Genomic DNA, 16,542 nt, shown 5'->3' with positions numbered 1-16,542 from the left:
AGAGGGTTAAATACACAACAGGTAATGAATGGGATAGAAAACAGGTGTGTGGGAAGACAAGACAAAACCAATGGAAAATGAAAAAAGGTTCAATGATGGCTAGAAGACCGGTGACGTAGAACGCCGAGCACCGCCCGAACAAGGAGAGGCAACGACTTCGGCAGAAGTCGTGACATGTGTAAAACATTCCCTGAGGTCAACATTTTGACCACATTTAAGTGTAAAGACATCAAGACCTGGTTTGTGTATCCACACACCCAAAAATGTATAATCACCCAATGTGGGATTCGCTGTTTGGTTAGAACCACAAGAAAGCAAAACAAAACCTCTTTTGATAAACTGACTGAATGAACTCCTCCTCGGTCAGTATATATACACACACACACACACACACACACACACACACACACACACACACACACACACACACACACACACACACACACACACACACACACACACACACACACACACACACACACACACACACATAAATAAATATATTTGAGTGAAGCAGAGAAAGATGCAGAACAGCACAACATCTATGGCTTGTGTGTTTCTTACACAGAGGAACATCCGCTCAAGACTCACTCAAACTGCACTTGTTGTCGCTCCAGATTTCAGCTCCGCCCCGAAACTGACGTCACGTAGGTGAATCCACAAGTTCAGGTGCGTCTCTGAGAGCGCTCAGAGCACATCAGTTCTAGTCAGCGGTAAATCCGTGGACTGCGTCTCACCCTAGACGGTCTCTCCCTGGAGCTCTGTTGGATCTGACTATGGCAGAGTGAACCAAGCAGCCGAAAGTGGGGGTACATGGAGCCTCCCTGACACTCAGGAGAGAAAAGGTGAGGAAGACAGGCTGATGTGTTGTTCTGTTCTCTGTCAGATTACTTATTTTTCTCTGTTTATTTCATTAGATGGAACATTTCAAAAACTTTGGAGACGTGTTGTGTAAAATGTATTTTTGTTATCACATGATGAAAGTATTATGGGGTTGAAAATAATAATTTCATGCACAATGTCTTGAATTTACCTATCATAATAATAATAGATGTATTTTATATAGGGCTTTTCATAACACATTGAATCTCAGTCACTTTAAAAACATTTAAAAAACAACACATCAACTTATTGATATTTTATTACTATAGCATGTAAACCCCATTGATGTGAATATTGTGTGTCTTCGAGAGGTGAATGTAACGTGCAGTTATAGTGCAGTTATTAAAACTTAGTGTTTTGACTGTCCCCATAGGAGAAACCTTTGTAGAAACCCTTTTGGTACAAGGGAGAACCTATTTGGTTCCAGGAAGAACCCTTTTTGGTTCCATGAAGAACCCTTTCCACGGTTCTACATGGAACCCTAAAGTGTTTGATTTGGAACCTTTCCCAATGGGGAAAGACAAAGAACCCCTTTTTCTTAGAGTACTACACATTAGAAATGTTGGCTGGATCAATAGTTCATTATAACATTGGCACTGGTCTAGCCAAGCAACTGTATTCAGTTCTCTTTCTGTCTCTCTCTCCTCCTCCTCTCATCTCTATACTTCCTCCTCTCATCTCTATACTTCCTCCTCTCATCTCATTCTTATTCTCCTCCCTCTCTATTTATTTTTTTAACCTCAACTTTCACCCCCCTTCTCCTCTCCTCTCTTCCTAGAGTAGAGTGGATTGTTCATGGGCAGCAGAGGAACGATGAGCTTGGGGACCCTGTACCTAATATTTTCTTATCTCCTCCTTCCTCTCTCTTCCCTCCAACTCTCCCTACTTCGATCCAGCTCTCACCCCCTCTCTCCTCTGGTCTCTCCCCAGGGTAGAGGTGTGTGTTCTGGGCCAGAGGAGCAGGAGAGATGACCTGGGGGACCCTGTATGCCCAGCTGGCTGGTGTGAACCGCCACTCCACCAGCCTGGGGAAGGTGTGGCTGTCTGTCCTCTTCATCTTCCGTGTCACCGTGCTGGTCCTGGCGGCCGAAAGCGTCTGGGGGGACGAACAGAGTGACTTTGTCTGCAACACCCTGCAGCCGGGCTGCGAGAACGTCTGCTACGACCACTTCTTCCCCGTGTCCCACATCAGGCTCTGGTGTCTGCAGCTTGTCTTCGTCTCCACGCCCGCTCTCCTCGTCGCCATGTACGTGGCCTACCGTAATCACGGCGACAAACGCCAGGTCCTGCAGCAGGGTTCAGTCGGGGGGCGTTGCCGCAGCGACAAGGCCCAGGCGGCCCAGGAGGCTGAGCTAGAGAGTCTGAGGAGGCGGAGGCTGCCAATCGCCGGGCCGTTGTGGTGGACGTACGCCTGTAGTCTGGTCTTCCGCCTGCTGTTCGAGGGAGGCTTCATGTACGTACTGTGTTAGCTCACTGAGCAAAGCCTAACAAGTCTTTATTTCAGGCAGACACGTTACTTGAGTGTAGCTCAATGAACCACCTCCATGACATACAAACGCTTAAGAATAAGATGTAGATACACTTCCTCAAGATTCATGACAAATAAATCAAATCAAATCAAATCCAATTTTATTTGTCACATACACATGGTTAGCAGATGTTAATGCGAGTGTAGCGAAATGCTTGTGCTTCTAGTTCCGACAATGCAGTAATAACCAACAAGTAATCTAACTAACAATTCCAAAACGACTGTCTTATACACAGTGTAAGGGGATAAAGAATATGTACATAAGGATATATGAATGAGTGATGGTACAGGGCAGCATACAGTAGATGGTATCGAGTACAGTATATACATATGAGATGAGTATGTAGACAAAGTAAACAAAGTGGCATAGTTAAAGTGGCTAGTGATACATGTATTACATAAGGATGCAGTCGATGATATAGAGTACAGTATATACGTATGCATATGAGATGAATAATGTAGGGTAAGTAACATTATATAAGGTAGCATTGTATAAAGTGGCTAGTGATATATTTACATCATTTCCCATCAATTCCCATTATTAAAGTGGCTGGAGTTGGGTCAGTGTCAATGTCAGTGTGTTGGCAGCAGCCACTCAATGTTAGTGGTGGCTGTTTAACAGTCTGATGGCCTTGGGATAGAAGCTGTTTTTCAGTCTCTCGGTCCCAGATTTGATGCACCTGTACTGACCTCGCCTTCTGGATGATAGCGGGGTGAACAGGCAGTGGCTCGGGTGGTTGATGTCCTTGATGATCTTTATGGCCTTCCTGTAACATCGGGTGGTGTAGGTGTCCTGGAGGGCAGGTAGTTTGCCCCCGGTGATGCGTTGTGCAGTCCTCACTACCCTCTGGAGAGCCTTACGGTTGAGGGCGGAGCAGTTGCCGTACCAGGCGGTGATACAGCCCGCCAGGATGCTCTCGATTGTGCATCTGTAGAAGTTTGTGAGTGCTTTTGGTGACAAGCTGAATTTCTTCAGCCTCCTGAGGTTGAAGAGGCGCTGCTGCGCCTTCTTCACAACGCTGTCTGTGTGAGTGGACCAATTCAGTTTGTCTGTGATGTGTATGCCGAGGAACTTAAAACTTGCTACCCTCTCCACTACTGTTCCATCGATGTGGATAGGGGGTGTTCCCTCTACTGTTTCCTGAAGTCCACAATCATCTCCTTAGTTTTGTTGATGTTGACGTTAAGTGTGAGGTTATTTTCCTGACACCACACTCCGAGGGACATCACCATGTACAAGTGTAAGATCTTAATTTGATCACCCTGTTGCAGGAGAATGTTCCCGCAATGCAGGAAATGTCAATCTTGTAGTGTATTTGAGGTTAAAAAGGCTTCTGAAGTTTGTAATTTCCACTTTGAAATGTCAGACATGATTTTCCCTTTACGAAAAATATATCAACCCCTACAAAAATATCCATTCATTATAATCAACAAAATAATTCACACGTCCTGTTGCTGTAGGATTATTTACCCGCTGTTGCAAACTGGCTGAAATAAAGATGCTACATCTGTAGTTCTAAGCCTTTATCTTCCCCTTCGTTCTCCAGGTATGCTCTGTACGTGTTGTACGACGGCTTCCAGATGCCCAGGCTGGTCCAGTGTGACCAGTGGCCCTGTCCTAATGTGGTGGACTGCTTTGTCTCCCGCCCCACAGAAAAAACTGTCTTCACCGTTTTCATGGCCGCCTCCTCCTGCGTCTGTATGGCTCTCAACATGGCCGAACTGGCCTACCTGGTCGCCAAGGCTATCGCTCGGTGCCCGTCATCACAACGCAGAGGAGGGAAACAGAAAGGGAAGGGTGCAAACTGTTCCTCAACCTCTTCCAAAGACAAGACTCTGCAGCAGAACAAGAAGAATGAGAAGTTGTTGTCGTCCTCTTCGTCTGGGTCCACCTGCAGCAAGGCGGTGTGAGGACGGAGGAGCTATAGACACAGCGTACATATTCACACACAGACGTGCAAAACATAAGTAGCCTACAGTACACACACAAACACACCGAATCATAAACATGTGTGAACACTGTGTAGTCCACTCCAGACATGCACAGAAGATCTCCTTCCCTAGTCACTGGAGTCACTCCGCCATCTAGTGGCCAATATTCACACATGGCCACTGACCACTCATAGGCGAAGACAGACAGACAGACAGACAGACAGACAGACAGACAGACAGACAGTTTGTATTGCTCCTATGGAATTGTGATGTTGGTAATGAAGAGATAACATTGTAAATACACTGACAATGGCATTCGCAGAATCACAGTAGAGTACTACGAGTAAAGACTTATGCAATGACCTACAGAGGATGTGTGTGTTTTAAAAACTTGTGAAATAAAAAAATATTAGATATTTGATATACTGTCGGATCATTGAGACACATTTTAGCAAAGCTGCATTTCACAATTTGGGTGATGGTGAGTGGTCAGAAATCATGTGGTTGTGTTAGTGGGCCTGAGGAAGCACATCGCAGCACTTAATCATGAGATGTGATGTATTATATATATTATTTTCAGATAGCACAAATGTAAAATAGAGTACTACAAAAAATATACAAAGTGCACAAAGAAGATGTTCAGATAGTACAGATAATATAGGAGAGGAACATCCAGTCCTGTACTATAACTCATCTATATGCATTTATGCCTACTCTCCAACATAGTGAAGGCCATCGTTTTCCCCCTGAGCGCGGAGACGCCATGCAACATTTTGGAGTCCTGGTGTGGAATTTCAGAAGAGCAGGGTGGCAGGGTGGGATGGGAGGTTACGGGGATTGAGGGGTGTGCGACGCCACCCCCACCCTCCACCCTCCCCCACGCGTGCACTCATGGATGGTCACACAATGTGACAGTAGCGATGGCTGGGCACGGGACGCAGCCGCTGCGCTTTGCGGGACCCCATCTCCAGGTTCCACACGCGCCCTTAGACTAGCATCGCTTTGCTCACCCTCGCGCTGTCTCTCTCTCTCTCTTGTTCGCTCTCTTTCTCTCGCGCACGCCTGGCCTCGGACCCCGCGGGAGAAAAGAAGAGAACGCAGATCGCGACGCTTCCGGGAAAACGTTTTTGGCCGGCCGCTTTCAAAGGAGATTGGTAAGCTGTCAGAGCTGGGGAGTGAGAGGGAAGGGGAGGGATCTTTCTACCTGGGAAGGTCTGTAGGATTTTCCAAGCCTTTCAAAATAGGGATAGCTTCAGTGACCACCGGATATTGCTTCAAGTGGCCAAGGCTTAGGGAGTCTGTCCATCCACCCTGTCCTTACGCTTATTTGGGAACGCCAAGTAGACACTTTTACGCTCACCAATTCCAATGCGATTGATGTTGACTTGGCTTAGCCTGCAATCAATTAGTGTATCAATAGGTATTCTGTTAGGATATCTACTGCCTAAGGTTTATATATTTAAATAACTTGGGTCAGTGTGGTCAAAAAGTTAAATGGTGCGGCCGCTGGAACACAATGCCGCTGATCCCCGTCAATAGCCAGTGCCAAGGAGCACAATGCGCGTCTGGCAGCTTCTCTATTGTCACAGGTGACAGACGGTATTTCATCAAAACCTCAAAAGGATCAACACATATAATGTGCAGCTCGACACATACTGTCATTATAGAGGGGTATTGCACCACTTTGATACCAGCGCGTTATTGAGTAGGCTAGGCCAGGCATAACGACCATGGAGTCATCTATTGAAATTAATATTGAACTGTAGAAGGCCAGTGATTTGAGTTGAGCTAATATGGGCTACATTCAGCAACAATGCACCATAAAATCGATAGATTGGGATACTGTGGTAATCATAGTGATCATAGATTTGACAGTAACAGCCTGCCTGTGTTTTAACATGGGGAAAATAGGTCCTTGTTTTCAAAGTTTGTAAAACCACTTAATGTCCAAACAGGAGTTTGTAACAGGTAGAGTAATGCAGCTGGGATCTGTTGTTGTGTTGTATCTATGTATTGGTGATATAAAGCCCTCTGTAAATGCATATCAGTCGATCCGGGGCAAATATTTCCCCTCATCAGCAGTTCTGTGTTCTGATGATCCGAGCATTCCTCCCAGGCTGTTATGTACTCATTCAGACTGCCACAGATGGCCAGCCATTGTAACCCGCTTGCCCAGCAACACACAGACAGGCCTATGGATGGATTGTATACATTCCTCAATTAAATCTGCCTTTCAAAACAAAACACATATGTCTATCAATGCTGTGGCATTCAAAGGGTTCATGGTTCCATGTAGTCTGTCCAATTAGAAACACCAGTCACCTATTTCAGAGAAATAGACATTTTGGGGGAAGATGATGTAGGTTTTTGACTTTGAAGACATGATACATTTTTATTGGTGGCCAGTAGGCTTGTAGCCAGTCTAAACAGATTAGAGTTTTCCACTCATCTCCGAAGTTGCATGGACAATAGGCATACAAAAGAATGGTTAATTTGGGTATTTGGGTAATGTGAGCATATTTAAATGGCATTATAATTGTAATTCATAACTGATATGATTTGGTTTTTGCTTCCAGGTATTGTATTTCTTTTGAACCACTAGTTGATGGATTTATCACTGACAATACAACAACATTTTAGTAAGTCCACCGTCTGTCACTACTTTGGGTGCTTTTTTGTGTCATTGGACATCTGGTCCTTTTTTCGTCTGCTTTGCAATGTGTTTAAAAGTTGCCGTGGGCACTAGATTCTCAATTGTAGCTGATTTGAAATTGATACAACTGTAAAATGTCAGCACTGGGAAAAATGTTCCTTTGAATTGCTGCTAATGATTCTAGTAGGCCTGTAAGAAGCACAATGGTGGTGCTCAGGATTTTTTATTGGCACGTTTAACCTCAGTCTCCAGTACTGTGATTAGAGAATGTATTAGAGAAGTATGTGGCCGGTCGAGAGGGAAAGTGATCACGGCAGCTTGCTAGTCCCGTATGACTGACTCGATGGCGTCCATCCTGTGTCTGAGGGTGGTTGTTCGGTGGTCTCCACAGCTGTTCTGGGCTGTGCTGAGTGGGATGCCACATTACAGAACCTCCAGATAGAAATATATTAGAACAGATATGTATCCTTTACGTAGAACAAGAATCATGCCGCCTCCTAAATGCAACCCGGCTGCCTCCTTCAGTGCCAAACGCATTGGCTTTGACTGAGAGATTGTGTGACTTCACAGAGTGATGTCGGGAGCAGAAAGTGCATAGGATGGATACAATGTGTGTGCATAATATGACAGTAATATTTTGTAATATTTTGGCTTCAAACCAGAGGTCAATGTTTGTTTTGGTTTCTGAACCTGTACATTTTCATTCAAAGTTTTTATTCCCCTCTTCTCTCATGTCCCCTTCTCTCATTTTCCCACCTCCCTTTCCTGTTTTCTTATCCTCTCAGTTGTTACTCACCCGTGCCTGTGCTCCCCCTCTCCCTGGCCTATGCTCTCTCATTCTGTGTGTGTTCTCTCCCCACCTCTCTCTTCCCTCTCATCCCCAGTCGGTGCCTACACAGCCCTATTCCATCTCTGTTGCTCCCACCTATCTCCAGCTTTCCAGCTTTCCTCTACCTCTCTATCTGCACCTCTCTCCTGCTTCACCCAACCTCTCTCCTCCAGCCTCTCCCCTCCTCTCTCCCCACCTCTCTCCCCCAGCCATTCCCCCAGCCTCTCCCCACCCAGGCCTCACCCAGTTGCTACTCATCCCAGGCTGTGCTCTCTCTCCCCAGGCTAGAAATCGTGTGAAGCATGGGTGACTGGAGCTTTCTGGGGCGGCTGCTGGAGAACGCTCAAGAACACTCCACCGTGATTGGCAAGGTGACTGATTGATACATTGATACATTGATACAGTTATTTGATTGATTGACCCTTTTATTCCTGGTGTATATAGCCCCTTATGCCCTCTTATGTGGCGTCATGTCCCTTGTGTCCAGGTGTGGCTGACAGTCCTCTTCATCTTTCGTATCCTGGTCCTGGGGGCGGCTGCGGAGGAAGTGTGGGGTGACGAGCAGTCGGACTTCACCTGCAACACGCAGCAGCCCGGTTGCGAGAACGTGTGCTACGACGAAGCCTTCCCCATCTCGCACATCCGCTTCTGGGTGCTGCAGATTATCTTCGTGTCCACGCCCACCTTGATCTACCTGGGACACGTGCTGCACATTGTCCGCATGGAGGAGAAACACCGGGAGAAGGAGGAGGAGCAGCGGAAGGCCAGCCGGCACCAGGAGGAGAGAGACCCTCTGTACAGGAACGGAGGAGGAGGAGGGAAAAAGGAGAAGCCCCCAATCAGAGACGAGCACGGTAAAATCCGCATCCGGGGGGCTCTCCTGCGCACATACGTGTTCAACATCATCTTCAAGACGCTGTTCGAAGTGGGCTTCATCCTGGGTCAGTACTTCCTGTATGGCTTCCAGCTCAGCCCCCTGTATAAGTGTGGTCGCTGGCCCTGCCCCAACACGGTTGACTGCTTCATCTCACGCCCCACAGAGAAGACCATCTTCATCATCTTCATGCTGGTGGTAGCCTGCGTCTCCCTGCTACTCAACCTGCTGGAGATATACCACCTGGGATGGAAGAAGGTGAAGCAGGGGGTCAGCAACGAGTTTGCGCCCGACAGAATGGCGCTCCCCCTGGCCAGAGACGAGGCGGTGGAGTCCAACATGATCCAGGAGGGGATCGCCCACCCGGCTCTCAACTGCCTGCCCGCGTACGGTGGCGTGAACGTGGTGTACCTGCCCAACGAGCAGGCAAACGCCACGGACGCTTTATCCGAGCAGCAGGCAGCGGCGGCAGAACTCAAGATGGACCCTTTCCATGAAGACTTCCTGCTGGAGGCTCCTCCTACATCCTTCTACAACAGTGAGGGCAGTGGCCAGCAGCAGTCCATGGAGCAGAACTGGGCCAACATGGCCATGGAACTGCAGACCCTGGATGCTGCCATGTCCTCCTCCTACCCTCCTCTTCCCTCCTCCCCTTCTCCGCCACCCTCCTCCTCCTCCCCCACCTCCTCTGACCAGGAGCAGTCACCCTCTCCACCGGACACTGCCCCTCTTATCCCCGACTCCCGTTCCTCCACCCTCCCGCTGGGGGAATCGAGAAGGAGTGAGGAGCACCAGCAGCAGGAAGAAGAGGAAATGGAGGCGGCGCTGCCACTGACGCACGTTGATGATGTCCCCGTGACCCGGGTGGAGATGCACGAGCCGCCCATTTTCATAGCGGCGGACGCCCGCAGGCTGAGCAGGGCCAGCAAGACCAGCAGTGTCCGAGCCCGGCCCGACGACCTTGCCGTGTAACACATACACACACACACACACACACTCTCACACACCTTCACACAATCACATACAAACACATGCAGACCCCTATCCACCACCGCACCCCAACGCCTCTGGGTTCTATACATTATATATCTTTGAGGCTCAGGTGTCAAATGTTGTGTGAAATACAGAGGCGATGTGGGAGGGGGGAGGGGGGGGGGCTCTGGAGTTGAGATGCTCCTGACATTACTCTCTACAGAAGTTGCGTTATCTGGAGATGCATTCGGTGAGGTGAGGCATAGCTTAGTGCTTCAACGTTATGAGGTGCCAACACGTATGTAGAGAGGGAACACACACATTCACTGTTTGCAGCTCAGATGCCATGAAAGGATTAGAGATATTGGACTAACTCGTTTGGGACATTAGCAACATTTCGGATGAATATAATTCTGCTGTTTTCTTTATTCTTTGATGGTAGACATCAGAAGAGGGTTTGCGCTTTCCTTTATTTTTTTCTCTCCCCCCTTTCTCTTTCTTTTCTTGTGATGGACCCTTTAAGATGAAGCCGATGTGTCCTACTGTCTCTTCCTGGTGTCTGTCTGTCTGCCTCGTAGCTAGCCGTCTGTCTGTTCCATGCTCACCCTTCCTATTAAGCTGAATGAAGAGAGGGACGCTCTGACAGTATGGTGGAGTGGAGAGAGACGGGGATAGGGTACCTGGGTGGCACTTTATTCAAAATGACTTGCTATTTACTTACAAATGACATGTGAATCACACAATAATACCTTGTGAATTACTTGTAAAACAAGCACGACTAGGCACATTTTGGTACCAGGTCGTTAACAATGAAGTACCCTCTGATAATATGTAATGTACCAGTAAATACCAGGTTAATACCAGTGCATAAGGTAACGTCCTACCGTTTACTGTCGTGTGTAGCCATACTAGTGTGAAGCTTCAACCTATTTTACCACCTCGATCCCAACCTGAGGTTGGTCTTTAGGCTTCACAGGCTTTGTGTGTGTGTGTTTCTGTACGTTTCTGCATGTGTGTGTGTGTGTGTGTGTGTGTGTGTGTGTGTGTGTGTGTGTGTGTGTGTGTGTGTGTGTGTGTGTGTGTGTGTGTGTGTGTGTGTGTGTGTGTGTGTGTGTGTGTGTGTGTGTGCAATACATATATTATAGAGTCTTGTTTCAATGTCTACAACAACATTTAGGCAGTTACATCCGGGTAAATAATATATATATGTAAGTATATTACATAGTACATACAGGGTATATTATACATATAGAATTATGACTTCTAAAGAACCCATACTGATGCTTGTGTTTGCAGTGTGTTAAAGACTTGTGTGTCCTCATCGTAAAGAAATTCAGCAGATTTAAGACTGTAGGCCCCCACTGGTAGTCAGTATGGGAAGTTTCAGTATAGTGCTTAGAGAGAGTAGGCAATAGAATTGCTAGAAGATAGATAGATAAGGAGTATTATTTAAGGCAATGACATTTCATTCTTTGTTACTGAGTCATAATAGCAAAATCAATAGGAATGTGCATTTGCGTATCATTTTCCTAAACTCCTGCCAGTTTTTTAAATCAGACAATGGCTCTTAACATGCAGTTGTATTTCTTTTAAGCTTCCTGTTTTTTCTCTCTCCAAATTAATTCATTTTATTGTCATCTAACATTCAGGAAAAAATCATAGCTATCGAACAATGTTTTAGACAAATCTCTTTTGCATTTTGTACCTCTTTATGTTTTGAACAATGGTATATTCTGTTACTGTGAAACTACAACTCACTACAACTGACTCCCTCAAGCACTTGACCTTTGACCTTGTTATGATGAAATCATATGTTATCATTCAACCACCACCTGGGGTTATTACCATAAAGCAACAAGAAGCAGGGGGCACTTCAATTTTGCTATTTAAAGTAAGAACAGAAAGTTGTGATTCTTACAGTACATTTCAACAATGTAGATAGGCTGTTTGTTCCCATTTCTCTCTCTATCTCCCCCTCCCTTACCCTCACACTCGTCCTTCCTTCCTTCCTTTTCTCTCTTTCTTTTATTCTCTCTCTCCACACACACACACACACACACACAAACTCTACATTGGGGTATATCTTGGGATAGAGGGTTTAGACCGAGACTGTGAATGGGCTGTTGCTGTGCTCTGCTGTATGATGTGTTAAAATGCTTAGAGAATCGGGTCTGCTGTTAGTTGCGTTGCCACACACACAGAATCCAAAGTGCCTCACAAATCATTTACATACCATGCACATACAGTATGTTTAAAAAAAAGCCACCAGGTGATGGGATCGAGCTGTGACATTGTAATAAAAAAAAAAACACTGTCCACCAAAGAGAGAAAATCTAAAATGGCCACCAATAGAACTCTGTTAAGAGTTGTTGAAAACAGGTTACGTTACTGTTAACTCATCATTTCTGTTCATAACCTTGTCATTTCGATTGTTTAAAGTTGACACTTTAGCATGTAGATAATGATCTGGACAGTTAAGACAGAATGGTGTTCTAAGATGAAATAACAAAGGACATCTCAAAAAGAGGATGTCTCAATATTTTCTAAAGTATTTATTTTTATGAGAGAATTACCAGATTACCAATTACAAAAAAAATGATTTTGAAAAAAATATTGCTACTTTGTTGATTGTTTTGTCCAAAAAATACAGGAGCGGTGTTTGGCTAGGTTAAAGTTATACCCCATTGTTGTGTCAGGCATCCCCCCACCCCATCGGAAAACTGACATTTTGTTGGACTTTTGGAATCTCTGGCGTGGAGTGAGATTTCATTGGCCAGTGAGGCAGGGAAGGAGATTTAGATATGCTCAGACCAGACACCCCATTGTGAAATCACTGTCTATGAAGAGAAGTGCCTTATGTCTGAACTTTTGTAAGAACATGTTGATGTAAATGTTAATTTACCTCAAATGTTTACAAAACTGTTACTGAATAAACTTTTTGTACCATATCTAACTTGTCGCCTGGGGGTTTTGTTTGGTGAAATAAAATATGTACTTTGGCTTCTCACAATGCATAAAGAGATAGTAGTTATGCTTTTTGAGGACATGGGGGTATGAAGGGAGGGGGAGACAAAGTGAGAGGAAAGGAAGGGGTGGGGGAGAGAGGAGAAGGGAGTGAGAGGTTGGGAAGACACACAGGCACACAGTTTTCACACTGTGATGAGGAACGTCCATCAAAATGTAATTTAGTTTCCTTTATAACATGCAACTATAGTAGCTAGCCTCTCTGACAGGCTGTATCCAACACCGATGGGGAACAGTTGGGTGTGATAGTGAAAGTCAAGATATCTCAGTCACTTTCAGTATTTAGCCCTTACTGGTTCAGTATTCACAGAGATAAAAAAAAATACAATTTGGGGAGGGGCCTGAGGGAAGTGTAGGGGTGAAATGAATCACAATCTTGGAGAATTGGGGACGTCTGGAGTGAATTTGGTGGATTGAAGAAAAGATAGTGGGCGAAGTCTTGGACTAGGAGAGGAAGATCTTAGTCCTTGGAAGAGTACAGACAGCATATTCCATCCTTAGCTCTCCCTCTCTTCCTTCCCATCTCCTTCTTTTACTCTACATACAGCTCTCCTACTCTTCCTGTCTCTCTCTCTCCCCCAAACCCCACCCTGTAGTGTGCTCTCTCCCGCTACATACCTCCCCTCCCTCTACATCTCCCACTCCCCTGCCTCTCCCACTCTGACCCCCAAACCCCACCCTGTAGTGTGCTCTCTCCCGCTACATACCTCCCCTCCCTCTACATCTCCCACTCCCCTGTCTCTCTCACTCTGACCCCCAAACCCCACCCTGTAGTGTGCTCTCTCCCGCTACATACCTCCCCTCCCTCTACATCTCCCACTCCCCTGTCTCTCTCACTCTGACCCCCAAACCCCACCCTGTAGTGTGCTCTCTCCCGCTACATACCTCCCCTCCCTCTACATCTCCCACTCCCCTGTCTCTCTCACTCTCACCCCCAATCCCCACCCTGTAGTGTGCTCTCTGCCGCTACATACCTCCCCTCCCTCCACATCTCCCACTCCCCTGTCTCTCTCACTCTGACCCCCAAACCCCACCCTGTAGTGTGCTCTCTGCCGCTACATACCTCCCCTCCCTCCACATCTCCCACTCCCCTGTCTCTCTCACTCTGACCCCCAAACCCCACCCTGTAGTGTGCTCTCTGCCGCTACATACCTCCCCTCCCTCCACATCTCCCACTCCCCTGTCTCTCTCACTCTGACCCCCAAACCCCACCCTGTAGTGTGCTCTCTGCCGCTACATACCTCCCCTCCCTCTACATCTCCCACTCCCCTGCCTCTCTCACTCTGACCCCCAAACCCCACCCTGTAGTGTGCTCTCTGCCGCTACATACCTCCCCTCCCTCTACATCTCCCACTCCCCTGCCTCTCTCACTCTGACCCCCAAACCCCACCCTGTAGTGTGCTCTCTGCCGCTACATACCTCCCCTCCCTCCACATCTCCCACTCCCCTGTCTCTCTCACTCTCACCCCCAAACCCCACCCTGTAGTGTGCTCTCTGCCGCTACATACCTCCCCTCCCTCCACATCTCCCACTCCCCTGTCTCTCTCACTCTGACCCCAAACCCCACCCTGTAGTGTGCTCTCTGCCGCTACATACCTCCCCTCCCTCCACATCTCCCACTCCCTGTCTCTCTCACTCTGACCCCAATCCCCACCCTGTAGTGTGCTCTCTGCCGCTACATACCTCCCCTCCCTCCACATCTCCCACTCCCTGTCTCTCTCACTCTGACCCCCAAACCCCACCCTGTAGTGTGCTCTCTGCCGCTACATACCTCCCCTCCCTCCACATCTCCCACTCCCTGTCTCTCTCACTCTGACCCCAAACCCCACCCTGTAGTGTGCTCTCTGCCGCTACATACCTCCCCCTCCCTCCACATCTCCCACTCCCCTGTCTCTCTCACTCTCACCCCCAAACCCCACCCTGTAGTGTGCTCTCTGCCGCTACATACCTCCCCTCCCTCTACATCTCCCACTCCCCTGTCTCTCTCACTCTGACCCCCAAACCCCACCCTGTAGTGTGCTCTCTGCCGCTACATACCTCCCCTCCCTCCACATCTCCCACTCCCCTGTCTCTCTCACTCTGACCCCCAAACCCCACCCTGTAGTGTGCTCTCTGCCGCTACATACCTCCCCTCCCTCCACATCTCCCACTCCCCTGTCTCTCTCACTCTGACCCCCAATCCCCACCCTGTAGTGTGCTCTCTGCCGCTACATACCTCCCCTCCCTCCACATCTCCCACTCCCCCGCCTCTCAATTCAATTCAAGGGGCTTTATTGGCAGGGGAAACATATGTTAACATTGCCAATGCAAGTGAAGTAGATAATATACAAAAAAGAAGTAAACAATAAAAATGAACAGGAAATATTACACTCACAAAAGTTTTTAAAAAATTAAGACATTACAAATGTCATAGTATGTACTGTATATATACAGTGTTGTAACAATGTGCAAATGGTTAAAGTACAAAAGGGAAAAAAAATAAGCATAAATATGGGTTGTATTTACAATGGCGTTTGCTCTTCACTGGTTGACCTTTTCTTGTGGCGACAGGTCACAAATCTTGCTGCTGTGATGGCATACTGTGGTATTTCACACAGTAGATATGGGAGTTTATCAAAATTGGGTTTGTTTTTGAATTCTTTGTGGATCTGTGTAATCTGAGGGAAATATGTGTCTAATATGGTCATACATTTGGCAGGAGGTTAGGAAGTGCAGCTCAGTTTCCACCTCATTTTGTGGGCAGTGTGCACATAGCCTGTCTTCTCTTGAGAGCCAGGTCTGTCTACAGCGGCCTTTCTCAATAGCAAGGCTATGCTCACTGAGTCTGTACATAGTCAAAGTTTCCTTAAGTTTGGGTCAGTCACAGTGGTCAGGTATTCTGCCACTGTGTACTCTCTGTTAGGGCCAAATAGCATTCTAGTTTGTGTTGTTTTTTTGTTAATTCTTTCTAATGTGTCAAGTAATTATCTTTTTGTTTTCTCGTGATTTGGTTGGGTCTAATTGTGTTGCTGTCCTGGGGCTCTGTTCACAAGCACAAACACAAACACACCCCACAGAGCCCCACAGCTTGCTGAGGGGACTCTTCTCCAGGTTCATCTCTCTGTAGGTGGTAGGTGTAGGAATTGCTTCCTTTTAGGTGGTCTCTCTCTCTCCCCCCTGTTGTTTTTTCATGGCCACACTAGTTCATATCATGTGATTGGCAGAGGATTGCCTAGTTAATCTCTGGCTATAATTCCCCCTTCGCCACTGGCCTCCCCTGCAGACCTAGCCCACTGACCCTGCTGAGAGCAGCACTTCCTTTATGCCCCTGAAAGCACAGGGGATTGAGCCCTAACAACAAAAACGAATCACCCTCCTCCCCTCTCTTTCTATCGCCCGGCCACTAGCCTGGCAGTGTGTGTGTGTGTGTGTGTTCATGTGACACACACACACATCAGTCAGGTGAAGGTTAGCTGCCAAACTTTTCTCTGTGACCCTTTCCAGGGATCTGGGAAGACTATCGTTGCTATGCAAACATTAGCACACAGACGATAAATTGGGTGTATCAGCCTGACAACTTTGGTAAAGAGACACCAGATGCTGCGTAACTAGCCCATCACAGAGCTAGATACCTATAAATAATTTTGCCACTGAGCTTGTCCAGGTAGAAATGGACCGTTGGAAAAGATCTAGGACCAGTTTACCATCACCTTAATAACCATTAAGGGGAACACAAAACTGACTTAAGATCAATGTCAGGGGCATCTTAGTATATTCTACTCTGAGGGAGTCATCCCCCACAGATCACTATGGAGATGAGGGAGGAACATTCTAATAATGACTGGGCGCCCTTCATACCTACTGTATGA

At 47.0% G+C, this 16,542-nt stretch overlaps 2 protein-coding genes across 3 annotated transcripts; both read left to right on the top strand.

Annotated features, from left to right (window-relative positions):
• The first annotated feature begins 716 nt into the window (after positions 1 to 716).
• On the top strand, positions 717 to 4,583 carry LOC118370014 (gap junction beta-2 protein-like). The gene is made up of 3 exons (XM_052498920.1): positions 717 to 845; positions 1,813 to 2,335; positions 3,958 to 4,583. Exons 2-3 carry the CDS (start codon positions 1,851 to 1,853, stop codon positions 4,319 to 4,321), a joined length of 849 nt encoding a protein of 282 aa, XP_052354880.1. The 5' UTR covers positions 717 to 845; positions 1,813 to 1,850; the 3' UTR covers positions 4,322 to 4,583.
• Positions 4,584 to 5,280: 697 nt separating this feature from the next.
• Positions 5,281 to 12,622, top strand: LOC118370328 (gap junction alpha-3 protein-like). 2 transcript variants are annotated; one of them, XM_052499712.1, is made up of 4 exons: positions 5,281 to 5,496; positions 6,919 to 6,981; positions 8,108 to 8,195; positions 8,312 to 12,622. In XM_052499712.1, exons 3-4 carry the CDS (start codon positions 8,127 to 8,129, stop codon positions 9,668 to 9,670), a joined length of 1,428 nt encoding a protein of 475 aa, XP_052355672.1. In that variant the 5' UTR covers positions 5,281 to 5,496; positions 6,919 to 6,981; positions 8,108 to 8,126; the 3' UTR covers positions 9,671 to 12,622. The 2 variants fall into 2 exon arrangements, with proteins under 2 accessions (XP_052355672.1, XP_035611179.2); XM_035755286.2 differs by lacking the exon at positions 6,919 to 6,981.
• The last annotated feature ends 3,920 nt before the right edge of the window (positions 12,623 to 16,542 follow it).

This window comes from Oncorhynchus keta, chromosome 37 (genome assembly GCF_023373465.1).
Source record: "Oncorhynchus keta strain PuntledgeMale-10-30-2019 chromosome 37, Oket_V2, whole genome shotgun sequence".
Lineage (NCBI taxonomy): Eukaryota > Metazoa > Chordata > Actinopteri > Salmoniformes > Salmonidae > Oncorhynchus > Oncorhynchus keta.
This window is presented reverse-complemented; position numbering and strand designations above follow the sequence as displayed.

Coding starts and splice junctions, on each gene's coding strand:
- LOC118370014 (XM_052498920.1), top strand. CDS start 1,851: ATGACCTGGGGGACCCTGTATGCCCAGCTGGCTGGTGTGAACCGCCAC. Junction 2,336..3,957: donor CTGTTCGAGGGAGGCTTCAT/GTACGTACTGTG, acceptor TTCGTTCTCCAG/GTATGCTCTGTACGTGTTGT.
- LOC118370328 (XM_035755286.2), top strand. CDS start 8,127: ATGGGTGACTGGAGCTTTCTGGGGCGGCTGCTGGAGAACGCTCAAGAA. Junction 8,196..8,311: donor ACTCCACCGTGATTGGCAAG/GTGACTGATTGA, acceptor CCTTGTGTCCAG/GTGTGGCTGACAGTCCTCTT.